The sequence below is a fragment of the Gadus macrocephalus genome, chromosome 4, assembly GCF_031168955.1.
Source record: "Gadus macrocephalus chromosome 4, ASM3116895v1".
In the NCBI taxonomy this organism is placed as follows: Eukaryota; Metazoa; Chordata; class Actinopteri; order Gadiformes; family Gadidae; genus Gadus; species Gadus macrocephalus.
The window spans coordinates 1,854,019-1,881,899 of NC_082385.1; the positions used below are offsets into that span (position 1 = coordinate 1,854,019).

The 27,881-nt window shown below is 45.2% G+C and overlaps 1 protein-coding gene and 1 long non-coding RNA gene across 2 annotated transcripts in view; one reads left to right on the top strand and one right to left on the bottom strand.

Annotated features, from left to right (window-relative positions):
• The window catches only part of LOC132455613 (uncharacterized), a 44,206-nt gene extending 39,859 nt beyond the window's left edge, over positions 1–4,347 (bottom strand). The window contains exon 1 of the long non-coding RNA XR_009525306.1: positions 4,155–4,347. This is a non-coding gene — a long non-coding RNA (uncharacterized LOC132455613). The remainder of the gene's footprint in view (positions 1–4,154) is intronic.
• LOC132455604 (uncharacterized) overlaps positions 1–27,881 on the top strand; it is a 174,763-nt gene that overhangs the window by 67,181 nt on the left and 79,701 nt on the right. The window contains exons 18-19 of the mRNA XM_060049494.1: positions 14,993–15,089; positions 15,199–15,315. Coding sequence (XP_059905477.1) covers positions 14,993–15,089; positions 15,199–15,315 — 214 coding nt within the window. The remainder of the gene's footprint in view (positions 1–14,992; positions 15,090–15,198; positions 15,316–27,881) is intronic.

A 27,881-nucleotide genomic window follows, 5' to 3' on the forward strand; every position in this document is an offset into this window, starting at 1 on the left:
ATAAATAGTCTCCAAACGTTAGGAGTCTTACCGGTCAACAAGGCGTACTCCCTGATTAACCTCCGCGTCAGAAGAGTAGGGTCCGACTGCGTCCTGCTTCCTAGAAATACACGCCCCTCGTGGGAAATACACGCCCCTCGTGGGAAATACACGCCCCTCGTGTGAAATACACGCCTATACAGAGTAGGGTCGGGGGCGTAGTCGGCCCTGATTGGTCTGATTCACGACGGCGTCTCTTCTCTTGTCGAACCTACTCCGGAGATGTAACGATCTGGTCAACAGCAGACAGCAGAAAGATGATTGCCTCGATTGATTTGGTAAGTGGACTGCATTATCAGTCAGAGATCGTATACTGTCATTGTTCTTGGTGTAGTTCTACTTTAAATTTTCATGTACACTCACAGCGTAATAATGTGTCGTCAATCCAACCACAAATTGGCTGCGTTTTTGGGATGTCTCTGCTAACTTTTATTTTATGTTGATATTGCTTACGCTTAACAGTTGTTGCTTTTCATGTTACCTATTTAATTGTTAAGTACCGCGTTTGATGCCGTGTTGGTTTTTGTCGCAATATACTCTCACTGGTTTGTATTGATTTGATTATCATCATTTCGCCGTGTTACCGATTTGAAGTTGTCATCCCATGGCTATGTGGTTAGCCCCTGACTTGCCTAGTTTCCCACAACTCATTTTGGAAGGTGGTCACGTTCCCCTGACTTGCCAAAGTTAAAGTCGTTACTAGGCAATCACGTTCCCCTGATTTGCCTAGTTTCCTTTTATGTTTTGCATCTTTCTCACTTTGCTGTCTAACCTGACAACTGTACAATGCTTGTCATCAAATTTGTATTAGGGTTGTTGCGCAACAATTGATGCCTGGCACCTGGACCGAGGAGACTGGCTTGGACATTGAGGTAATAATTGCTGAGATAACAAGCACATCAGGAAAATGTGTGTAGGGCTATGACTGTTCATCTTACAACCTGTTTTATGGCACAGGGTGTTCCACAACAACTATATGGCATCGACTGTGGAGTCTTTATGGTCATGGTGAGTTACCATGCTCCATTCATTTGCTTTATCATACCTTTTTTAACACACAGCATTTTATTTTCTAATGTTATAATGTTATAATGGCCAAATTTTTTTCTAAGATGACTATAAACTAGTCTTAACTGCCTAAGCATGCCAATTGCTGGTAAAATCACACCCTGCCTATGATCACAACCCAACATTATTACATTCTATTTTCTACAGTACTCCTGGTACATTACCATGGACGCGCACTTCGATTTCAACGTTGTAAGTACTATCTGTGTGCTAGCGTCAGTATTTAGAAGCAGCATCATAATGGTTATGTGGTAAACTTCATTTTAATGTTCCTCTTCAGTTGGATATGCCTCATCTCAGGAGGTGGTGGTGCAAGCTCCTTTTGGACAACTACGGGATTGAAGGGTATGGATCTTAACCTACAAATGCAAAATAAATACATTTTTCATGTTGGCTTGGCAACCCTGTGTGTGTGTGTGTGTGTGTGTGTGTGTGTGTGTGTGTGTGTGTGTGTGTGTGTGTGTGTGTGTGTGTGTGTGTGTGTGTGCGGTGCGTGTTTTTTTTTCTTTGACTTTCTTTCTGTCTTTCTTTCCCTTTCTTTCTACTGCAGATGTGCCAAAAGATTCTGTCATTTCACCCAAGAAGGACACCAGATGGTGAATGGACTCCTGGCACCGGTGTTCCGGGTAACACGGAAGCGGAAGCGGAAGGTTTTGACCAAGGTAAGAAGTTATGTTTCTTATATACACCTATTGCTGTAATAACCCTAACCCGAAATATTGTAGAAGGGGTCCCTGCGAGATGTTTGGCTGCGCCACACACACACACACACACACACACACACACACACACACACACACACACACACACACACACACACACACACACACACACACACACACACACACACACACACACACACACATCTGCTCTGCCTCTGGGTCCCAATTCTGGGGGCCCTCTTCTCCGTCCCCTTAATTTTGTACTTTTTTTTGTGTTAACTTATACCTGCCAATGCCTCTTGTGTTTCCCATTTTTAATAATAATTGTATCCCTTAATGTTATTGCACATATTTTGTATTTACTTTTTTATTTACTTTAAATGCTTTGTGTAATGACCTTCCCTTTCTCTATAATAAAAAAATATAGCCTACCCTTATGGCCTGAGTCATGTTTCCCTTACTAAGAATTCCCTATCGTATGCATAAGTATTGTCTGTAAACAATACAAGTGGATTAAAGGGGGGAAAATGTACAATTCTAAGGCTTGTATCCTTTAAGTAACTTTACTTTGTACCTCTGTAAAGCCAAGTATATGCATTTGACATCACAGTTATCAGTAAATGCATATTCGGTTTCTCTTCATTACTCTTTGGTCAGCCTGACATTTTCAGAGTAAATTCCAATAAATATTTTTGTGAATATTAAGAGCCAGAATTTAAATGACACCGCCCATGAGCAAAATATTACACTAACTTTTTAACTCCACTGTTAGTACTGTATATATAGCCAGATACAATAGGTCAGATGACTATAGTTGAATAGTTTTGTTCATCATTGAAAACTCATCAGTAGTAGCCTTCGTTAGCATACCATTGTGTGGTTTTGCGAGAGTAGGATGTCAATTATTGTTTTTTTTGCCAAGTACAGACACAAATTATTTTTCTTTCTTCAAGGCAGATGATGTTTTCCTGAAGGACACAATTGAGGCAGCAGCATGGTGCCAGTTGCAGACCTTCACCGACCACGTTTCTCTCCCGATGGTCATTGGGGTGGAAGGTGCAGAGCAGCAGGCATTATTAGCAGAGCTGAAATCCGTTGACCGCAGTTGCCCGGAAGAAAGCCTAAACAGGATTGAACCGTTCTTCAATTCAAAGAAGGACTACGAAATGTTCTGTGTGGAGATGTTTGACCGGAGAAAGCTGAAAGTGTTTGCTTCTTGGGAGTAGCGACATTTTACCCATTGTTTTAATTGAACTGGGGGACCGGGGGCCGATTCTTTATGTTATCATTTATATAACCAGTTCTAAAACCATTTTCATTTGTCTTTATAAATAAAATGATGTCACGGTATTATCAGTTGTTTCTTACCAACTTGATAGTCTACACCACATTCTGTGCACATTTCACTGCCAGCCACTCTGACATGGTTAGAGTGGAACAGCTTCGTAACAGAAGAGTTAACGATGACGTTGGAAAATTACTCCCCGATCTCAGTAGGAAATCACAATCCTACGTTACTCCCCGATCTCAGTAGGAAATCACAATCCTACGTATTACGTCATCACGCTGAGAGGAAATCACAATCCTACGTAATACGTCATCACGCTGAGATTGGTCAGTCGAGGGGCGTGTATTTCTACACGGGGCGTGTCTTGCCAGGACGCAGGACGCAGTCGGACCCTATTGGGTCAGAAACCGAACGATGAGAGCTGCAGAGCCAAAAGCATATGGTTATTAATATGAGGGTCATGTATAAGGCGTGCACTGCACTGTCCGTCCACGGGACATCTGCGTCATGCTACGTCCTGCTACGCAGTCCAACACCCCCATCTAGTGGCCACTTCACGCCACTGTATCTCATTCTTCCGTCACACCTGTCTTCGATCATCAACCTCCACTTCCTACTTCAGCCGGGGATCTCCATGAAGCCGGCGCCAGTTCGTCGTTTGCAACTACCCAGTTCGTATCGGTCCTATCAGCATTCTCTAGACCCAGTTCAGTGTAGGGAAGAGACCCCTCTTCCCTAGTTCTCCGTCCGTCACTCTGCCTACCTGTCGCCGAACCCCTGCCTGCCCGACTACCTGCTTGTCGTCGAGTCCTTGTCTGTCCGTCTGCCTGCCTGCCTGCCTGACGCTGAACCCTCGCCGCCCTGTTCCCTAACAACCTATCGCTCCACGGGACACCTGTCTCTCACCAGGGCGCATCCTCACCTGATGTCCCCACTCCCTCGCTGCCCAGCACGGCCAGTTTGATGTCATTCATGTCCGCGTCCAACCGTCAGTTTCGATAACCGCAAACTAAATACCTTACACTTAACGTCCTGCAGAATACAATAAAACAAACGATTGCTATGATTAGCTGAGCATTCTTTTACGCTTTTAAAACGACAAAAGACATATAATATTATACGCAACACAGAGCCACTGTCCGGGGTCTGAGCCAGACTGTACTGAGCGCTCGCTCGCTGCTCGGAGCGCTTTGGGTCTTTTCTCTGTGCGTGTGACGTCAGCGCCCAGGCCAAGCCCACATGGGTAGGATGACCCACGTGGGCAGGACCGTCCACACTTTACAGCTGATGGAAAGCCGCACGGAAATCAAGCATGGACATGGGGCGTTACGTAATAAGGTGAATAGGCTGTGGCTGTTTTCCCAAAGTGAAGGCTGCAGCCTTGCTAGAACACTTCCTTGCTATAGTCGCGCCCTATGGAGATAAGGCAAGAGTGCTGCGTGTTTGTAGCATTCAGAGTTTGGAACGACTTGCCAGTGTGGAAGCGCTTCCGGATTTTAAATATTGCTCCAGTGTTAAATATGCTAATGTTTTAATTGTTGAAATTGTTACTGGCGACAGTATTTTTTTTAAAAACCACCTACTTATATTACATATTACATATTAAAACAAATCAATCCATGCAAAATATAGCCTATATAGCCTATAAAACGTTTGAAAGAAATCGCACAGGTTCCGCATCTTGGGAGCCTAGCCACGCCCTACTTCATGACGTACCGGATGCAGAAATATTCTTGTTTTTTAGCATTGTTAGCATTGTAGCATCATAAGCGAGAGCAGGGCCGTCGGACTGCGCGGGAAAGGTGGACAGTTGTGGGGGGGCCCAAGGCAGAGGGGGGGCAGATGGCAAAAAAAAGTTTTTTATTTCTTTTGATTTATCCACCAGCCCATAGTGCTAGGAGTCGCACACGGCCACGTCCCCCCCGTTCCCCGTCAACAATTGTTCTCTACCCCCCCCCCCCCCCCCCCCCTCAACAATTCAGCGCAGGGGGCTGGTAGGGGGAATTCGGGGGGGGGGGGGGGGGGCATCAGTACCTCTTGTATACAGGGCCCAGGATTTGGTGCCACGGCCCTGAGCGAGAGGTCTGAGCGATCGCAGTCGCATTGTTTACCGACCATGGAAGTATAAGTTACTAATTCCCTGATGATTCTCTATAGGCCTATGTTTAACAATTATTATTTTAGATTAGTTTGCCCCTTTTTGACTTTATGAGGCCACGTTTATACGTAGCAGGGTATTTATAGAAAGGAATATTCCCCCCCCTCCGTTTTCAAAAATAACACGCAACATTGTTTTCAAAAAAGTTGTCGTTTACATCAAAACGCATAAATACGCCGTTGAGCGCCATTATAACTATGCCAAACCTATGGGCGGCAGTGTAGTGAGAAGGATATAGCCATGCAAGCCAATCAGAAACCTCAGAATCAACAACAACAAATAACACAAGCGTCTTCCTGTAACAAAGAAACTGTAAACATAGGGCGCTCATATGACGTTAAGCATTTCCTGGCGCATGATGTGACGCTTCAGAACCTAAAACCCCGTTTCCCCCCGTTGACACGACAACACATAACCACATTTCAGAAATCTCCACTTTGGCCGGAGTTTTTAGAAATGATCGTTTTCTGTGACAAAAACAGCGTTTTCATGTAAATGAAAGGCCAAACCGCGTGGGGCCTAAGAAAAGCACATAGACCACTTCAAGATGGCGGCCCCGCGTCTCGTCAGCGCCAGTAGGCGGTAGCGTTCGATGCTCCGTCTATGATAAAAGATGTCTATGCCAAGCCCCAACCACAGCGAGTTCTATCAGCTTCCAATGTGGAAATGACAAACATTGCAGTAGCACCGGGTGGCCACTACGAGGTGGTACCAAAAGTGAGCAATTCTTCGTTGACTTAGGGGCCACTCACATTAGGGCCGCGGCCCCGTGCCCGAGCTCATTTGCATACTAAAGTCTAGAACGTTTGGCTAGTGTGACCACGCCATCCGTATTCCAGCACGGAACAGCCCCTTGGCCACGGCACACTTGGGAGAGGTGTGCCGTGGCCAAAGTACAGATGCTAATGAGATGACACGCGCACGCGCGCGGATACGCAACGTGAGCTGGATGACGTAGTCCTTGCGCGACCCTTCTTTCTTTATAGGTCCATGCCCTTCTTCCCCACAACAATCATTTTAAACAATGGCGGCAAGCGGTTCACGAGTGGGTTTACGTTGGTGCGATAGTGAAGTCGAGTGTTTACTTGAAATCTGGGCCGACGACAGCATTCACGTTGTCGTTCTCCAATGTTGTTATGGCGGCGAGGACGCTTGGTGAAGACGTATTTATCGTATGGGGAGTGGGGAGGGGGGGAATCGTGCTGAATCTTCCTGCAGCACGGAACAGGCAAACGGCCCTAGTGTGAGTGGCCCCTAACTTGTTAAACTGGCCGTTTTCACAGTCTTATTAAACCTATTTACAGCCTGGTCCAAAAAAACATTCTAGTCAGTATTTTTTGTTCATATCTCCATTACAACACTGAGGGGGGCGTTTTATTTTTTTAGGCTAGCTGTTTTTTTATTTGAGGTTAAAATGTATGAATAATAAGGGACGCAGCCAGGGCCACCGCTGGCCGTTTCGGTGCCCTAGGCAGCTCGACATTAAATTGTGCCCTGGACAGGACTTCCGGGCGGATAACTAATTAATATATTGTTATAATTCAATAATGTAATTTCTTCTTATTTTTTTTAAACCTTAATTTTTGGTGCCCCCCCCCCCCCAGGTACTTGGTGTCCTACGCACTCTGCGTACTCTGCGTATAGGGAGCGGCGGGCCTGGGCGCAGCCTCTTGAGTGACAGCTAGCCGCTGACCCTCACCTCGCATCGGGGGCTGGTTTTCAGGATTAACATGCTATCTCCGTCATCTTGACCTCGACTGCGTTCATTCCTATTCCGATGAATAGTGAATAGTTATTAAATAGTGCAATAGAAACGTCCGGGAAGCATCTCCACATCTTTCAGCTCCTTGAGAATTCTAGGGTCTATGAATCTGCGTCTAGGAAAAACCACCCTGCCTCCCGTCCAAAGTTAACAGAGACAACAGCGCCCAGTGACCGGAAAGTCGCAGCTCATAACAAATCTGAGGCTGGGAGGAGTTTGAACTCGGAGGGGAACTGGTTGGTTCATCATTTTCTTGTTACGAGTCGGACGGTTTGGTGTGGCTCACTTCATCGCAGCAGGAAGACAACGAAGGTACTGTAGTTCACTCTTATCCGTGATAGACCATAAATATGAATAACTTTGAATCTTATCAATAGGTTGATGATATGTGTAGATACATCATCTAATCCCAATGTCAAGTGGAAAGCCAAGAAACTCAATAGAAAATGTTAACTTATTTTATCTATAATTCAGATTTCTCGGCAAGGTGGTTTAATAATACAGTGGTAAGAATACGTTTAAAAATAACATATTCATGCATCTTTCAAGCATGAATAAAGACACCAAGTCCCTCTGTCATGACTTTGTACAATCAAAATTCTTGTAAAACTTCTGACCCTTGGTATTATGTTTATGTAAAATAAAATAAGTAACTTATTCAAATAAATAAATAAGACCCAGTCCCGTCTGCTGCTCGCCCCCCCGACACCTTTTATCAGCTGAGGGCGTTTTCATGAGTCTCATAGTATTCGAACATGTGGTACTTGTTGATTAGCTCTAGTTGTTATGGCAATGAACATGCCCTCAGCTGATAAAATAATGCCAGCGTTTTTTTTCAACTGAAAATTAGCACCCATGTCAATTTTTTCTGCTCCTTGCACCTTATCATGCTTATCAGGCTACGCAGCCTTACAGTCCCCTGCCGACATGAAACATGAAGCAATTCAAGAGAAGGCATAGATAGAAGCGCCTTGTGGTCAACTGTCTTTTGACAGTTGGGTGGGCTTGAGCCCACCCAAAAAAGGTCTAGCTTCGCACTGAAAGTAAGCTAGCGAAAACTCATCCAGCTTCACTTTTCAAAAATGCGCGGTAACTGTTAGTGGCTACATTGACGTAGGCCTACGTAGCCAGCAGATTTAATAGTCCGCCAAAGATGTTGAAGTGACTTTGCAACCGAAGACGCTGGGTTTGACAAGTTATCGGACTACTTGCGGAATGTCCGATAACTTTTGCCATTAGAGGCAAAAAAGCCTTTGTTTACCTTGAAAGGGGTCAATTATACTTGGACACGGTGAATTATCAAATATAATTCACCACCGGAAGTTGTGAAGGGCCCATGCAAGTGAACGGAGCGTTAATAATGTAAATAATAATATAAAATAAAAATGATTTTTTTTTATTTTTTTTGATCTGTGCCTCAAGTGGGGGGGGCACTAGCATTGTGGGGGGCGGGCCCGGCCCCCAATGGCCCGCCCATAGTGATGGGCCATAGTTAGTGTCCATAGTGATGGACACTAACCACATCTTGGTTACTGAAGGCGGTTAAACGTCATCATGTACTCGCTCCTGTTCTCTGTGGACCTGCATCACAGATCTGGTTGTGATGTCATGCCACATGAGGAAGTCTATATATGGTCCTGCCTTCAGGGAGGTTTAACCAGCACAGGGAGCAGTTGGTATGATATCCGCAAGTTGAACTTGATCTTATCAGACACGTTTGAAGCCCTTTGAGGCCTTCTGTGTGGATGATGAATGGTTATTAAATAGTGCAATAGAAACGTCCGGGAAGCATCGCCACATCTTTCCCCTCCTTGAGAATGAGAGGGTCTATGAATCTGCGTCTAGGAAAAAACACCCTGCCTCTCGTCCAAAGTTAACAGAGACAACAGCGCCCTGTGACCGTAAATACGCAGCTCATATAAAATCTGAGGCTGGGAGGAGTTTGAACTCGGAGGGGAACTGGTCCAACTGGTTGGTTCATAATTTCCTTGTTATGAGTCAGACAGCTTGTTGTGGCTCACTTCATCACAGCAGGAAGACGACGAAGGTGCTGTAGTCCACTCTTATCCGTGATAGACCATAAATATGAATAACTTTGAATCTTACCAGTAGGTTGATGACAGTTGTTGACTGGTCATTAAGGAGCTGGTAGGGTTGGTCAGTACAGAGACAGGTCATTATGGAGCAGGTAGGGATTAGACAGTACAGAGACAGGTCATTAAGGAGCAGGTAGGGGTTAGACAGTACAGAGACAGGTCATCAAGGAGCAGGTAGGGGTTAGACAGTACAGAGACGGGTCATTAAGGAGCAGGTAGGGGTTAGACAGTACAGAGACAGGTCATCAGGGAGCAGGTAGGGGTTAGACAGTACAGAGACGGGTCATTAAGGAGCAGGTAGGGGTTAGACAGTACAGAGACAGGTCATTAAGGAGCAGGTAGGTGTTAGACAGTACAGAGACGGGTCATTAAGGAGCAGGTAGGGGTTAGACAGTACAGAGACAGGTCATCAAGGAGCAGGTAGGGGTTAGACAGTACAGAGACGGGTCATTAAGGAGCAGGTAGGGGATAGACAGTACAGAGACAGGGGTTGGGGTCATCTTGAAGACTCCAGACATTGGAGATTGCACTCAGAACCTTTCAGCTGGGAGTCAAGCACCCGGTGACCCTGGGGGACTGTAACGCTAGGCATCAGGTTAGGTAGATACCTGTGGAGACCTGTTGTTATTGTTGAAATTATTATTTTTTATTTGGACAGCCCATATCTCAACCTCTGAGTGGTTAAACGTTTTCAAATTTCTCAGACCTTTTGTTGTCCCTCTAACTTAGATTTCGAAAAAGATTGGTGCAGAGATTCCCATAGGGGGCGCTATAACTTCAGGTCTTAGTTAAAACCTCCTCATGGCTGCCCGATGCATAAACCATTCTGAACCTCTGTGTTCAGGCCTTATTTAGAATGCTAAATGCTATTTTAAACCATAATGTCTGTCAGGATGATTGTGCTGTAAAGTGAACATTTTGTGAGAACTTCCGAAATCGTCTCCAATTTATTCAGGATACATTATTCCTTGACAAAAAAAATTGGTCGCCTAAAGGGTTGAATTTTTCCTCATTTGTTTAATCAAGGCATTAAGATGAATTTGTATTCCACTTTTTAGTCAACTTTAGCATGGGTGCATAAACTTATTCTTACCACTGTATATATTTATCGATTTGCAAAGCTGTTTCCATTAGCGATAGTTGTAACACATCGCGTTGGGGAGTTCAACATTTTGAATGTTTGCCTACCAGGTAGAGAACAAGCAATAACATTCAATCATGAACTAAATTGACAATTGCTGGAGGAGAATGGTTCTCTGCTCACTAAATGCAACCAACCTGTCTGTCAGGAATCCAGAAATAATAAACATCGCAAAAGTATTCAAAGGTGGAATGTAAAGGTACTTTCCTCGCCTAAATTGTTTGGAAGTTACAGTCAACCGTCCCTTGAAACCACTCCCTCGCCACACCTTACAAAGAACCTATCTGACAGTCATAGCCATGCAGTAATCATGGCAGATTTATGTTTCTATATTTTTTTATTTTAAGGTATTCACAGTGTAAATGGCCGTCCCGATGGATAAAACATTCTGAAACTTGGTGTACAAGTCTTATTTTGCATGTTGGACAAATCAAAATCGCAATTTATGCAAAAAAGTAATATTTACATGAGTTACACTTGAGGGGTTAACTAACTGGGTCACATAGAAGCCACCATCCTGAACTGAGGTTAAAAAATTAGGTCACAGCGTTATTTACAGTAATTGCAGACAAAAAATATGCTGTTATTTACATCTGTAAAATACACATGTTTATATATATATATACCATTTGCGGTTATTGTACTATAAGCTACTTTATTTTATTTCATAAGGATTCAGTATTATTAAATATTTCCCTTGTTTTAGATAAGTGTGGCTTTGAGTCAGGTGATCATGTGTAGATACATAATCTATTCCCAATGAAAGCCAAGAAACTCACTAGAAAATGTAGACCTTTATGTCCACATTTCAGATTTCACGGCAAGGTGGTTTAATAATACAGGGGTAAGAATACGTTTATGCACCCATGCTAAAGTTGACTTAAAAGAGGTATAAAAAAATAATCTTTTGGAATGACAAGCAAATGAGAAAAAATCCAACCTTTTGGGCCACTATTTTTCTTTGTGAATGAATAATGTATTGTAAATAAATAAATGTTCTTCATTCAAATACAGGGGGCAGAAGTATTGGAACCCCAATGTTAAATTCCCATAGAGGCAGGCAGATTTTTATTTTTAAAGGCCATTTATTTCGTGGATCCAGTATACTATGCATCCTGATAAAGTCAACTAGGCCTTTGGAATTAAAATAGCCCCACATCATCACATACCCTTCACCATACCTAGAGACTGGCATGGTTCTTTTCAGTTAGCCTAATAGCTGTTAGTTAGCCTAATGATTTCTCACTGCAAATCATTTGAGGGGTAAACTAACTGGGTCACATAGAAGCCACCCTCCTGAAATGAGGTCAAAAACTGAGGTCACAGCGTCAATTACAGTAATTGCAGACTAAAAATATGCTGTCATTTACATCTGTAAATACACATGTCCATTTGTGGTTATTATTACTATACTATAGGCTACTTTATTTAACTTATAACGATTCAGCATTATTCAATACTTCCCATGTTGTATATAAGTGTGGCTTTGTGTCATTTGGATAACGTTGTATTTGACGCTCTAGATGGATTCCCGGGACAGAAAAAGAGCTTCCTTGTTAACTCCTCTCTCCGACCTCTGGACCTGTAGCGTTGTGACGTCAAATGTTTCAGCTGGGCAGGAGTCAGAGACCGCTCACCCCATGCTAACGTGGTTTAGACACATACAAACCTTATTTTAAACAGACAGAAATGTGCTTTGAGAGTGAATTATTACTTTAAATGGAATGCAAAGTGATCAATGTAAGACGACGTGGAGTCTCTGTCTGGAGACAAAGAACAACACTTTATAGATGTAATAGTCAGTTACAGGTTTACTGTAATCCTCATTATAAGGTGAGCCCACCAGGTTTACTGTAATCCTCATTATAAGGTGAGTCCACCAGGTTTACTGTAATCCTCATTATAAGGTGAGTCCACCAGGTTTACTGTAATCCTCATTATAAGGTGAGTCCACCAGGTTTACTGTAATCCTCATTATAAGGTGAGTCCACCAGGTTTACTGTAACCCTCATTATAAGGTGGGTCCACCAGGTTTACTGTAACCCTCATTATAAGGTGGGTCCACCAGGTTTACTGTAGTCCTCATTATAAGGTGAGTCCACCAGGTTTACTGTAATCCTCATTATAAAGTGGGTCCACCAGGTTTACTGTAATCCTCATTATAAGGTGAGTCCACCAGGTCTGTAATCCTCATTGATGCTGTTGGCAGGGCGCCATGTTGAAGATTTCTGATTGAAACGAGGGATATACAATATTAAAAACACTTGCATTAGAACTAAGAGTTTAAACCCTCTTTTGACAATTAATATACAAGTTAGATACAAGACTCACTTGTTCAGAGTTCACCTATACTCTACATAACTTCCCACCGTCTGCTAAATGCCCACAATGTAAATGTAATAATAATGTAATGTTTTAAAACTTGATAAAAAATGTTTTCTAGGATTGGCCTCTGCTGCTTCCGGGTCTGAAGAGGACTTCCGTCTGGAAGATAGTATGTGTAAGAAACACAACTGACTTCTGGACTTCTGCAAGACTGACCAGGAGTGTGTGTGTGTGTGTGTGTGTGTGTGTGTGTGTGTGTGTGTGTGTGTGTGTGTGTGTGTGTGTGTGTGTGTGTGTGTGTGTGTGTGTGTGTGTGTGTGTGTGTGTGTGTGTGTGTGTGTGTCGTGCACAATGACGGACCACAAGTCCCATCCTGTTGTGCCTCCAAATGAGGAATATGAAGGGATTATGGCCCAGCTTGGGAAGAAGCAGGCCGAGTTTCAGCAGATGATCCAGGAGAGACAAAAAAAGAGTCAGGACATCAATAAAACAGTGGAACTGAGCAAAGCAAAAGCAGGCAAAGAGATTGTCCAGGGTGGGGAGATCCTCACTGCTCTGAAGCGCTCTGTTGAAAAGACTCTGAATGATTTCTACCAAACTGTTCAAAAGAAACTAAAATCCAAAGAGAAAAAAGCTGATGGTCTCATCAAAGAGCTGGGGCAGGAAATAGAAGTTCTGACCAATAGAAGCTCAGAGGTGAAGCAGCTCTCACAAACTAAAGACCCCCTCCAAGTCATCCAGACCTTCAGATCCCTGAAGGATCCTCCAAAAGTCAGGGACTGGACGAAGGTGAAGTTCCGTCCTCCGTCCTACGTAGGGACACTGGACAAGGAGATGAAGAAGCTGTTTGTCCAAGAGCCAACGCTAAAGAAGTGTAAGTGTCTGTTTAGTTAGATTCATCACAACACACAATAACTATTGGGACGGAGGGTCCATCCACACAGCGGGAGGTGACGTTCATTCAGATCCTACTGGGAAGGAAGATGATGGCTGACATGTGTCGACCGTCACAATTAACCTTGCTTGTATAAAACCAAACAGGTATTACATTGTTATATTATGTATTGGATAGTTGGTAATGTTGTGAATATGATCAGACATAATCATGATAATGATCATGAAGCCAACATCTGGGCTCAGTATTTTGGGTATACTAACATCAACGAGACGGACACAGACTTTACTCTTAACTTATTTATTGACAACCCGTAACCGTGGCTCTCCTGCATAGCGACCGTACATCCACTGGCTAGCTCAGGATAGCTAGCTGTGAGCTACTGCACACAGCGATGGCACTACTGCCCCTAGTGGTGGGATGGAAGTGTCTCACTCTGCAACAAGACTAACATGTTCTGCTGGGAGCCCCAAACAAATGTCCCGGTACGGGCGTTTCCTTTGTCCAAGTATTGTTGTGTCCTTCTACCCAGTATGGGCATGTCCTTTGTCCCAGTATGGGCGGGTCCTTTGTCCAAGTATGGGCATGTCCTTTGTCCCAGTATGGGTGTGTTCTTTGTCCCAGTATGGGTGTGTCCTCTGTCCCAGTATGGGCGTGTCCTTTGTCCCGGTATGGGCGTGTCCTTTGTCCGGGTATGGGCGTGTCCTTTGTCCCGGTATGGGCGTGTCCTTTGTCCCGGTATGGGCGTGTCCTTTGTCCCAGTATGGGCGTGTCCTATGTCCCAGTATGGGATGGCCGTCGCCTTGCGTGGGGGCCTCCGCCGACGGTGTGTCTGTGTGTGAACAAACCGTTGTCAGTCGCTTTGGATAAAACGTCTGCTTAATGCCCTAAAGGTAAATGTAAAAATATAATAGCAACGTAATAGGGACTGGCAGACAGCACGCAGACAGACAGAGAGACAGACAGGCAGACAGGACGCCGAAGGACAGACAGACGGACAGAGAAACAGACAGACAGACAGGACGCAGTCAGACAGACAGGCAGACAGGACGCAGAGAGACAGACAGACAGCAAACAGACAGACAAGCAGACAGACAGGATGCAGACAGACAGCATGCAGCACGTAGACAGAAAGGCAGCAGACATACATACTACTCTATTGTGATAGTGTGTAGATCTAGACATAGATAGTGTTAGAGTGTATACTGTAGAACTAGACACAGATAGTGATAGAGCGTATAGATATGGATATAGAGAGTTATAGAGTGTGTAGATCTAGACATAGACAGTGTTAGAGTGTATAGATCTAGACACAGATAGTGATAGAGTGTATAGATCTAGACATAGATAGTGTTAAGAGTGTATAGATCTAGACACAGATAGTGATAGATGATATAGATCTAGACACAGATAGTGATAGATTATATAGATCCAGACATAGAGAGTGATAGAGTGTATATCGGATAGGAGAAGGATAGGAAGTCTTCACTGCAGTAATTTCTCGTTCGGTACTCAAATAGAATCCACAGAAACAATAAGTAGTTGTGTTTGTGTCCAGGTCTCCAGTCTACTATGGATGAGGAGAGAGAGGAGGGGGGTCCTACCTCTAAGACCACTCTGTCTGGGCAACATGGCCGCCGGAGCAAAGCTAAGAGGTGAGAAGAGGATCTCTCTGGCTGTGACTTTTGTCCATCTCAGAGCTCAGCAGTGATACATCATGACTCCATCATTAGTCTGAGTAAAAGCTGTGTGTGTGTGGTGAAGCCCAGAGCAGCAGCAGAGAGCAGACTCCCCTGGATCCAGCTGCGACTCCTTTGAGAGTGACGAGTCTATGGAAAAACATGCTGAGTTTAAAGATGGACGCCCCTCCAGAGAGGAGAGGTAGGAGTTTCAAACAGACGATGAAAACATACGGGTTGGTTGTTATCAGACTCTACTGATACTGATGTTTAAGTCAGGGGACTATAATTGTGTGTGTGTGTGGGTCAGGGATGGAAATTAACACCCGCCACACGCCATTTGCGGGTGGATTTGTATGGTGGCGGGTGAATTGTGTCACTTCACCCGCCACTGTGGCGGTTAATACTTTCCAGTCAGGTCCGATCAAATTTGCATATCTCATATGTAGTATTAGAGGTAATACGGTAATACGTTGGAACGTTCTGTATACATGTAACCTAGGCAACGAGTGGGGGGAGGCCATTAAAAGAACGGAGTTCATACCATGCAGTCACGTCTCTACGAGTCTCCTTGATATCTTAATATGTGTTGCAAGGCCAACTGAACATGGTGTCAGAAGTGAAGACAGTGAGCTGCAAAGTGTTAGTGGTATTCGCTGAGTTAGGTTAGATAAGCCAGTCAGTGAGTTAGCGTTAGCAGCTTGACGGCGGGAGCAACGATGGCTCAGTACCAAGTTAAGCCTCCGGAGCCGTTTTCGTTCAAGGCAGAAGAGTGGACGAAATGGATAAAACGATTCGACAGATTTCGCATCGCGTCTGGAATGGACGCTCAGGACGAGGAAAATCAGGTCAATGCGTTGATTTACACAATGGGAGAACAAGCAGAGGACATTGTAGTTTCTCTACATTTAAACGCAGAAGAGGCGGGAGACTATGGTACCGTGAAAAATAAGCTGGACGCACATTTTGTAACGCGCAGGAACATTATATTCGAACGGGCTAAGTTCAACCAGAGGCAACAAGAGGTCGGCGAGTCAGCAGACAGCTTCCACACCGCGCTGCATTGCCTTGCTGAGTACTGCGGATACGGTGCTCTACACGACGAAATGGTGAGAGATCGTCTAGTCGTGGGCCTGAGGGATAAACGCCTTTCAGAACAGTTGCAGATGGACCCTGAACTGACGTTGGAGAAGGCAATTAACAAGGCACGACAAAGTGAGCAGGTAAAGAAGCAACTTGAAATGCTAAAAACAAACTTTAAAGCAGAAGCCAGTAGCACTCAGCTAGACAGTATGCAATCGTGGCAGCGCAGCGGCTCAAAGCAAAGCATGCAGCGAGATAGGCAGACATTTCATAAAAAGACACTGGAAAGACAAACACAATGTAACAGATGCGGGGACACACGAGGGCATCATCCGCAGCAGTGTCCAGCTAGAGAGGCTGTGTGTAACCAGTGCCGAAAGAAAGGACATTATGCTAGAGTCTGCCAAGCTAAAAAGAAACCGGGAGTTCATGTAGCTGCAGTGACTGAGGAAGACAGCGATGAGGAATACAGCGATGAGGACGTCGCGTTCTTGGGCTCTGTGGAGTCCACAGGTGCCTGCCCATGGATGACAGAGGTTAGGGTGGACAATCAAAAATCAGTGTTTAAGATAGACACTGGAGCAGATGTCACTGCAATCCCAGCAAAGTTGTACACCCAGGGCCAGTTCAGCAAACTTTCCAGAGCCACAAAGACTCTTTATGGACCAGGAGGGACAGCATTAAAGGTGAATGGAAAATTTACAGCTACTCTCAGTAAGGGTAACAAAAGCACACAAGAGGAAGTTTATGTTGTTGATGGGCTACGTACGCCACTCCTGGGTGGACTAGCCGCCATGACACTTCAACTGGTTGCTCGTGTGAATAACATAGGCCTGGATACTAAAGAGACTGTGAAAAGAGAGTTTCCAAATCTTTTCTCTGGACTAGGGAAAATGGAGGGAGAGTACACCATTGTGCTGAAGCCTGGAGCAAAGCCCTTTTCTCTCTCGACCCCGCGACGCATATCCCTCCCACTCATGCCAAAGGTGAGAGAAGAGCTCACTCGCATGGAGCAGCAAGGAGTGATTTCAAAGGTGGAGGAGCCTACAGCATGGTGTGCACCCATGGTTGTGGTGCCCAAGAGCTCTGGCAGAGTCAGGATTTGCACCGACCTCACGGAGCTGAACAGGTCAGTGATGAGGGAGAAGCATCCGCTACCATCTGTTGAGCACACTTTAGGACAGCTTGCAGGAGCCAAGATCTTTTCTAAACTCGATGCCAATGCTGGATTCTGGCAGATTCCGCTGTCCGAAGAATCCTCTCTTCTCACCACCTTCATAACACCATTTGGGCGGTACTGCTACAACCGTCTCTGTTTTGGAATTTCGTCCGCTCCAGAGCACTTCCAAAAACGCATGTCTCGTATCCTGGAGGGCCTGGAAGGTGTTGTATGTCAGATGGACGATGTGCTCATATGGGGTGCCACGCAGAGTGAGCATGATGAGAGGCTAAGGAAGACATTGACACGTCTGCAGGAGGCAGGGGTGACACTCAATGACAAATGTGACTTCTCAAAGAGCAGGATAAAGTTCCTGGGACAACTTATCGACGCCACTGGAGTCAGTGCAGACCCTGACAAGGTGGGCGCGGTGAAAGCCATGGCAGAGCCCAGTAACGTCAGTGAGGTGAGGCGCTTCTTGGGAATGACCAATCATCTGGGAAAATTCCTGCCTCACCTGGCGGAGAAAACGCGCCCTCTCAGAGATCTATTGAGGAAATCAAACATGTGGGCCTGGGGTCCACAACAGCAGCAAGCCTTTGAACAGATTAAGGCTGAGCTTACAACACCGCCGGGTCTTGCCTTGTATGACCCAAATGCAGACACACTTGTCTCAGCAGATTCATCTTCATACGGCATGGGTGCTGTTCTCCTCCAGCGACGAAATGGAAAAGACTGGAAGCCGGTGGCATATGCTTCGAGAGCCCTGAGCAACACGGAACAGCGGTATGCTCAAATCGAAAAAGAAGCTTTAGCCACAACATGGGCCTGTGAGAGATTTGCAGAGTTCCTTATAGGAAAGGACTTCCACGTAGAGACAGATCACAAGCCTTTGGTTCCCCTGCTAGGCTCAAAGAGTCTGGATGAACTGCCACCTCGCATACAGCGTCTACGTATGCGGCTGATGAGGTTCTCTTACACCATCTCACATGTGCCAGGCAAGGACATCGCCACCGCTGACGTGCTCTCCAGAGCGCCAATCGAGAACACAGCGGAGGGCTTACAGGAAGAAGAGGTGAGCCTGTACGTGGACACTGTGATGGCAAACCTGCCAGCTACAGACAAAAGACTTAAAGAAATAGAAACACATCAGGACAAAGACACTGTATCCCACACACTGAAGAGATACTGCAAGGAGGGCTGGCCTGATAAATTCTCCATACAAACAGCATTCCGTCCCTACCTGCCGTTCTCAGGTGAGCTAACAGTTAATGAGGGTTTGCTACTTTACGGCTGTAGAATAGTAATTCCAGTGTCACTTAGAGCAGAGATGCTGAACAAACTGCATGAGGGCCACCTGGGACTCACTAAATGCAGAGAGAGGGCCAAGCAATCTGTGTGGTGGCCAGGCCTTAGCAAAGACCTGACACAACTGATAGAGAACTGTGATGTTTGCAGTCGGGAGAGAACCAACTTTAGAGAAACACTGCAACCCACTGAGTTCCCAGCAAGACCATGGTCCACTGTGGGGGCAGATCTATTTCAGACAGAAAATAATAAGCACTATCTGGTCATTGTAGACTATTTTTCCAGATTCTTTGAAGTAGCCAAACTCACTTATACAACATCTGAGGCGGTGGTGGAGCACTTCAAATCCATATTTGCACGTCATGGCATACCAGATGTGGTGCGCTCAGACAATGGGCCACAATTTGCATCCGAGTACTTCAGGAAGTTTGCACGAGAGTGGGGTTTCAGTCATGTCACATCCAGCCCCCACTTCCCACAAAGCAACGGTGAGGCAGAGCGGGCCGTTAGGACAATCAAGGGTATCCTGAAGAAATCCAGTGACCCTTACCTTGGCCTCATGGCCTACCGGGCCGCTCCTCTGGCGAACGGACACAGTCCAGCAGAGCTCCTCATGGGCAGAAACATTAGAACACCTGTCCCTGTCATCCCATCTCAGCTTAACCCGGGCTGGACAGACATGAACAGTCTAAAAATAATTGAACAAGCATACAGACAGAAGCAGAAACTGAACTACGACCGTCGTCACAGAGCTCGAAACCTGCCACTCCTCCGACAAGGTGACCATGTGTGGGTCAAGGACATCCTTGAGAGAGGCACAGTGGTGTCAAATGCAGGCACTCCAAGATCCTACAATGTGGAGACACCTAGGGGCACGTTGCGAAGAAACAGGTACCATCTCTCGCCCACCCCTATTGCACCAGCAACACGCACCGACTTACCTGAGGATGGTGCATCCACTGCGGTGAACACACCTGTCACACCTGCAAATCCTTGTGACTCGGGGCAGCAGACACCAGTAAAAGAAGGACCTGTCCCTTCCAGAGTGAGAGTACCACCAGTGTACCTAAAAGACTATGACTGTACCTAAAAGACTAAGTCCATGACTGAAGAGAAAAGAGAAAGTGATGTGCAAATGTTGTAAATGTTGTTGATGCTTGTTAGAGTATCTATTTGTTGAAATTGAAAATGCAACTGTTTACATTTGACATGATTTCATAGTTCCAGTAAGACTGACATAAAGGTTAAAAGTTTGAGATTAACATAAAACAGTCTTAGTTTAAAAACCTGTTTGCTTGAAAAGATGCAAGTGTTTAGTTTAACTCTCAAGAGGAGTGAAAGAAATAATTAATGTTTTATTAACAGGAGTTTTATTGTTTTGTTATGCATTTTCTAAGACAGCATCCTTAAGTCAGAAAGGGGGATGTAGTATTAGAGGTAATACGGTAATACGTTGGAACGTTCTGTATACATGTAACCTAGGCAACGAGTGGGGGGAGGCCATTAAAAGAACGGAGTTCATACCATGCAGTCACGTCTCTACGAGTCTCCTTGATATCTTAATATGTGTTGCAAGGCCAACTGAACATCATACATTCGTTATACGGCGCTGCACAGTTCCACAACCATTACTGTCAACATCCGGGCCCCTTCTTCCTCTACGCCTCTTTTGCTGAACTGCGACTGTCAATATCCGGGATAATATCGGTAACAGGGCTCTCAAGTCTCACGCGTTCGGCGTGAGACACACGCAATTCAACCCATGCACACGCTCACACGCCACAAGGTAGGGTAACCAGACGTCCTCTTTTGCCCGGACATGCGCTCTTTTTGACACACTTTTAAAAAATGTGTGTCGGAATTTCAAAATCGTCCGGGATTTTATTAAAGCCTCATATATGTTCACATTGAATTTGAGTTGCGTTTCTCTGGGTCGTTCACAAACTAGTTAGGCTACGCCCTCCCCTACTCAGTTCTGTTCGCTTCGCATTGGTGGAAGTGAGTAGGGGGAGTGGTTAAGTAGAGCCTTCAGATTGGACGGTTTGACCTACTCAGTTACCGTCGTGTTTTGTATTTATTATTTTACCATTATTGTTTTATAGGGACAAACATTAACAAATTTCTCCTACAGGGGATTGATAAAGTTCTATCTATTGAACAGAAAGAAACACTTGGTCATACTTTACACACTTTACCATAGCATTGGCCTACTGAATGCCACAGATATATTTTCAGCATTGGACTGAATGCCACACATATTTTCTTCTGAATATTAGTGTTAAGGGCATATAATGCTTATTATCATACGTTAGTTACCATGTCTGTGTGGACACATTTGTATGCAGTCACATGTAAATACAAAAAAACAAATGTTCCTATTGACTTATGATGGTGTAGCCATGCATGTTGTTTTATTATTAATATGTCAATTCGTTTTTTAATGAAAATACTTTGTGTAGATGAATTATCCCCAAACTTGTCATCGTAACACCAACTGATGTGTATGAAAAACACTTTTCTTATCTATTGTTACTATTATATTGTTTAAAATGTACGCATATATTGAAAAATATATAGCGTATAAAAAGTGGCTGGTAAAAAAGATGAGTGGCTGGTAGATTTTTAAATCTACCTGCCACAGTGGCTGGTGGGCAAAGAAGTTAATTTCCATCTCTGGTGTGGGTGTGTGTGTGTGTGCGTGTGTGCGTGCGTGCGTGCGTGCGTGCGTGTGCTGCTAGCTAAAGTGGTTTGAAAATGCAGCTGTAACTAATGTTGTGTAGAATGAGATGAGACAGCAGATGATGGAGGTGAATGTTTCAACATGCTGCTCTCACTTTGATTCCCCCCCAGTGTGGAGCCCGGTGGAGTGAGGAGGCTGAGACCATCTCTAATGAAGTGTAAGTGTCTGTTTGATTCATCACATCACACACTCACTATTGAGATGGAAAGTCCATCCACACAGCAGGAAGTGAGATCAGATCCTTCTGGGAATGAAGAGGATGGCTGACATCATGTATCTTACGTATATTAATACTGTCGACCGTCACAATTAAACCTGCTTGTATAAAACCCAGCAGGTGTTACATTGTTATATTATGAAATGGATTTTTGGTAATGTTGTGATTATGATCAGACATAATCATGATAATGATCATGAAGATAACATCTGGTCTCAGACTGTAGTATTTTGGGTATACTAAAAATAATTAGACGGAAACAGACGTTACTCTTTACAAATTTATTGACAACCCGTAGCTGTAGCTCTTCCGCATAGCGACCGTACATCCACTGGCTAGCTCAGGATAGGTAGCGTTGAGCTACTGCACACAGCGATGGCACTACTGCCCCTAGTGGTGGGATGGAAGTATCCCACTCTGCAACAAGACCAACATGTTCTGCTGCTGCCCCTAGTGGTGGGATGTAAGTATCCCACTCTGCAACAAGACTAACATATTCTGCTGGGGGCCCCCAACAAATGTCCCGGTACGGGCGTGTCCTTTGTCCCAGTATGGGCGTGTCCTTTGTCCCAGTATGGGCCGGGCCATTGTCAGATACCGCCCATCCGTGTTCCTTCATTTGAAGAGTTTCACACTTTATTTCATATCTGCGTGCGGACGTGGAGAGGGGTTGTGACATACGATTGGTTACCAGGCGGCCAATGTGCCCCTTCTAATTCTAATTAATTAAAAGATATATACATTATTTATTGTTTCTCGGCGACCCGGTATCACGTGAATCACGACCCGGTAACACGTGAAGCGACCCGGTAACACGTGGGTCACGACCCGGTAACACGTGAAGCGACCCGGTAACACGTGAAGCGACCCGGTACCACGTGGGTCATGACCCGGTAACACGTGGGTCATGACCCGGGACTGGGTCCCGACCCATAGGTTGGGACCCGCTGCTCTCACCGATGGTTTGAAGGAGGCGGGCCGCTGAAGGGGGCGGGCCGCCGAAGGGGGCGGGCCGCCGAAGGGGGCGGGCCGCTGATGGAGGCGGGCCGCTGAAGGGGGCGGGCCGCTGAAGGGGGCGGGCCGCTGAAGGGGGCGGGCCGCCGAAGGGGGCGGGCCGCCGAAGGGGGCTGGCCGCCGAAGGGGGCGGGCCGCTGAAGGGGGCGGGCCGCTGAAGCGCTGCGTGGCGGCGCCGCTCCTCAGATTAGCGGGGAGACGCCGGCTCAACAAAACAGAAACATCTGAACACTCCCCAGTGTCTCTGTGGTCAGCAGCTCATCATGTCTGGTTCTCCCTCAGATGCCTGTGACCTCACCCTGGACCCCAACACGGCCCACAGAGGACTCTCTCTGTCTGAGGACAACAGGAAGGTGACGCGGGTTGAAGAGGACCAGTCGTATCCGGATCACCCAGACAGATTTTACTACTATCCCCAGGTGTTGGGTAGAGAGGCTCTGACTGGCCGCTGTTACTGGGAGGTAGAGTGGGACGGTGGTGTTGGTATAGGAGTGACATACAGAGGAATCACAAGGAGAGGATGGGGTGATGACAGCTGGCTTGGAGGGAACAACAAGTCCTGGGTTCTTTATTGTTATGATGGTCGTTACTCTGCCCGGTACAACGGTATAGAGACAGCCCTCCCTCTCCCCCCCGCTGGCTCCACCAGAGTAGGAGTGTATCTGGACCGGCCTGCTGGCTCTCTGTCCTTCTACACCGTGTCCCCAGGTGGAGGAGGGTCCTCAGACACACTGACACACATCCACACCTTCCAGGCCTCCTTCACCCAGGAGGACCTCCTCCCTGGGGTTGGGGTAGGGGGGGGGTGCTCAGTGTCTCTGTGTCGGTTGTAGACACACAAACATACACGTACACACGTACTCACTTGCTCACTCACTCACTCACTCACTCACTCATTCACAGACCGTCACACACGCACACACACACACACACACACACACACACACACACACACACACACACACACACACACACACACACACACACACACACACACACACACACACACGAAGGGTGCGTGAGGGGGGCTGGGGGAGGGGGGGGAGAGAGGGAGGGGAGGGAGTGAGGGTGTGGGGGTTGAAGGAGGGGTGAGGGGGGGCTGAGGGGGGATTAGGTTTGAGGGGAGGGCAGAAGGTGGGGGGGTGAGGGGGGGTAATCACTGCTCCCCGGTTGTCCCAGGTCTTACAGTTTTTCTCGATTGTGAACACACAAAAAATGGAACTATGCACACAATTCTGAAAACTTGAAGCTTATGAATCAACCAGAAGACTCCAGACTGCTAAACTCTAAGCACTATTCCATTGTTTTCAAGCATGTAGAAATACTAAATCGCGTTTTTGCAAAACTCTAAAGCACAAATCTCCTCATTGAGCCCACTTGGTTCATCTGGAGACCACTGGCCTTCAGACCGCCACGCCCAATTTCCAATTGGTCTCCCTCACTGCTCTCCTGTTCAGACTCAACGGGCAAAGCCCTTGAATCATGAGTGAGAGCATAGAGAGGCCTCAGATGAGCTCTGCTGGGTTGTAGAGGAGCTGCTCTGGCCTGGTCAGGATCAGAGGGGGGGTACAGACTGATGTACATGTGTGGGATGGCTCAGCGGGTCGGGTGGGTCTATGTGTTCTCAGATGGTGGTCATCAAGTTATCTCCCTGTGTGTTTCACCGGATGACCGTCCCCCAACCGACCCCCCCGGGGACTGCCCCGATCTTGTTGCCCCCCCTCAGGGTAGCTGTGTTAGAGAGCCCACCCCGTCCCAAGGTCTGGTGCCCCAAACGTCTCAAAGCTTCTAAGGCTCAGCCTTCCTCTGGGCCCTTTACTGTAATGCATAATTTGTATTAATCGTTTTAAAATAAGATTGCGTTAATGCGTAGTTAACGTGTTAACTTGTCCAGCCCTAGTATATATAAATATAAACTCACATATACACACACAGTAGCACCCATATATAAACACACACATGCATATTCAAACAAGCGCGCACACAAACACTACACACGCATATATATGAACACACACACGTACATATATAAAGACACACAAGCGCACACATGCATATATAAACACACATATACACAAACACACAAACACACGTGCACATCCACATGTGTATATAAACACACAAAGGTTTTCTTGGGCTTCTGAAAGTTGATCTCTATAAACTCTGAAAGGAAGAGACTTAAGATCTTCCATGAGGTTAACTAAGCAGGTTTTACAAAGAATATATTTCTAATGACAAATGCATTTTAAATATTGATTGATAGTGAATCGAAATATGTTTATACTACAATATTGTGTATATCTTCAGACGTTAACAGTTTCATAATGCATGGCTCTGATATCAGTTTTATATTCATAATGCAAGTGATCAATTCACTTGCCTGGAAAGGCATATCAATTGATCAGTTGCATTGTGAAGGAAATATGCTTTGTTACTTTTCTTATTTGAGAATTAACTTGAACATCGTTTTTGTTTTTTGATTTTTCGTGCTTTTTGTTTCATGTCATTTTTTTGATATGTTTGATTATTATTGGTACAGGGTATACCTTCGGTGAATTTTAATTCCTACATACAGGCTACAGGGCAGTCTCTAGGCTTTACGTGAAAAAGAAAATAACCAAGCATTTGTTTATAATTAATTTGAAAAAAAAAAGTGTGTATAATCAGCACCCACTCACCTAACAGACGGAGAGAACATCACCCAATTGGGTCATATCATAATACATTTTATTACACAACAGTACTTTTATCTATTGTCTGGATTGATATTAATGTACCTAATGCACTGGTCTATGAAATCAAAATAAGTAGATGCAAACTTATGTCCATGCATTTTAATGCATAGTTTTATAATTGTGAACCCGAAAACATACACAGGCCTAATAAAACCAGTTTTTTTGAAAATACAAATGTGTTGTGGGGTTTATTAAATAAAAAAACGGTAGATACGTGAACGCACGGATGAGATCATATTTTGACAGTAATAAATCATACTTTTATTATATGGATATACATTTGTATGTTTTGAATATGAATCTTTGATGGAAAGACAAACCATTCAAAGCTCAGGTTTACAATAATGAAAACATTTATACTGAAACAGTCAAGAAGACAACCACGCGGACGTTTTGGAGGTTTTGGTTAATCTTTGCATCTCAGATTCCACACTTAGATAGATGCTAACATTGCTCAGTGAATAACAGAGAACGCAATCTATAAAGGAGGAAATCAGAAGAGGAACCATGTGTATTATCTCAGCAGAGTGGAAAATGTGTTTGTGATCAGCCAAACATAGATAACAGCTATGTGTTGACCAAGGAGAGGAGCCAATCGCTCTGACAACAATCACAGGAACGCTCCAAAGCCCAACGCACCAGCACACTGTCCGCCAACACACACACACACACACACACACACACACACACACACACACACACACACACACACACACACACACACACACACACAGAGTTCGTGGCTCATACTGCTTCACACTTTTGCTCTGTCCGATTAGCATCCGCAAAAAAGTTTCAACGAGCGCCACATTCTTGGGATGGAAGATGAAGTTTTCAAAGCAGGTTTTGTCAAGTCGACGGTGATTCATGGTTGTGAAGGCAGACTTCATGGAGACTTTGAGGTGTTTTTAGCTCAATGTGTCTGTACGTTATACACGGTGATAGACCTACAGCAGGCCTATCTCTGAGCAGTGGCCAGCCCCCACCTGCATGCCTGGGGAGTATTGTCCAAGGCATAAGCACGAGAACACCATTAGAAGATAGTGGCCTCAGCCTTGCTTAACGTAAGTGTATTTATGTCCGGATAGCAGAACTGTTTAAACTGTGCTATCTGTGATAGATAGTACACTTTAAACAATAGGCTGTGAATGTGCCTTTCTCCTCCTGGGCTTCATGTGTGGGTGAGTGTGTGTGTGTGTGTGTGTGTGTGTGTGTGTGAGTGTGTGTGTGTGTGTGTGTGTGGGTGCGTGTGCATGTGTGTGTGTGTGCGTGTATCTATGGATGTGCACGTGCATAAGTGCTTGTGGGCTTGCATGTGTGGGTGAGTGTGTGTGAGCGTATGCATGTGTGGGCATGCATCTATGGGTGTGCATGTGCATGTGTGTGTGTGCGTACTTTTGTGTGTAAATGTGGTTGTGCATGCATCTGTAAGGTGTGTGTGTTAGAGGGTGCATGCATCAATGTGTGTGCATATGTGTGGTCATGCTCATGTGTGTGTCATGTATTTGTATGTGTATGTGTGTGTGTGTGTGTGTGTGTGTGTGTGTATGTGTGTGTGTGTGTGTGTGTGTGTGTGTGTGTGTGTGTGTGTGTGTGTGTGTGTGTGTGTGTGTGTGTGTGTGTGTGTGTGTGTGTGTGTGTGCGTGTGTGTGTGAGTGCGGGCTCGGCTGCAGTCTTCCATGGAGCAGCCTGTCAAACAGCCGCTTAGCAAACGAGCTCTCAGGTAACCCCTGCACCTCACCGTGGACGGAGGGACTTAAAGCGTGTGGGAATCCCTTCTCCGTTCTTCTCATTGGGTGGCAAAAGCAGCCAGGACCAAAGGTACACTGGAGACTAACTTTACATTTAGAGCATTTGATTTAGCAGGCGCTTCCTACAATGGTTCATACACACATTCACACACTGACAATCGCAATCCTGCTATATTTAGTCTTAACCTCACTCTACCTCATAGACTGGCCACTGTAGAAATACACTTAAAACCCATTTTTATTTCTTAATTGTAACATTAGAATTGGCACAGTATCATGATGAAAACGTCCTTAATACACAGTACAAGAAAAACCTTATTGAAAAAAGATATAGCCCTTTCATTCATGTCTGGTATCAACGGAAACTTCTTCACTGAAACTGAAAAAAGCTGAATGACCGCTTATGGAGGAAAACCCTTGATAACAGGTTTACAGTCAGATTACCCCAACCCCAATGTATGTCTGTTGTCATCATCCTCAATGTCAAATGTATAAATGTATTTTATGCATGAACTTTATGTGCCTATGATGAGAAATGAAGAAGAGAAATGACGGAAGGAAACTGTGAAAAAGAATTTCCCTAAGGGGACAGCTAATAAACGAACCAACTAACATAATAAATGACTCCTCTATTCTTCTCTCCAACTGTAATAGACATCTTCATTAGTGGATCATTCCCATTCTTACATGTTGGTGTTGTCATTTGCTTTGGTTGTAAATGTGCCATCCCTAAATCCCTTGTAATAATGTATTGTTATTCC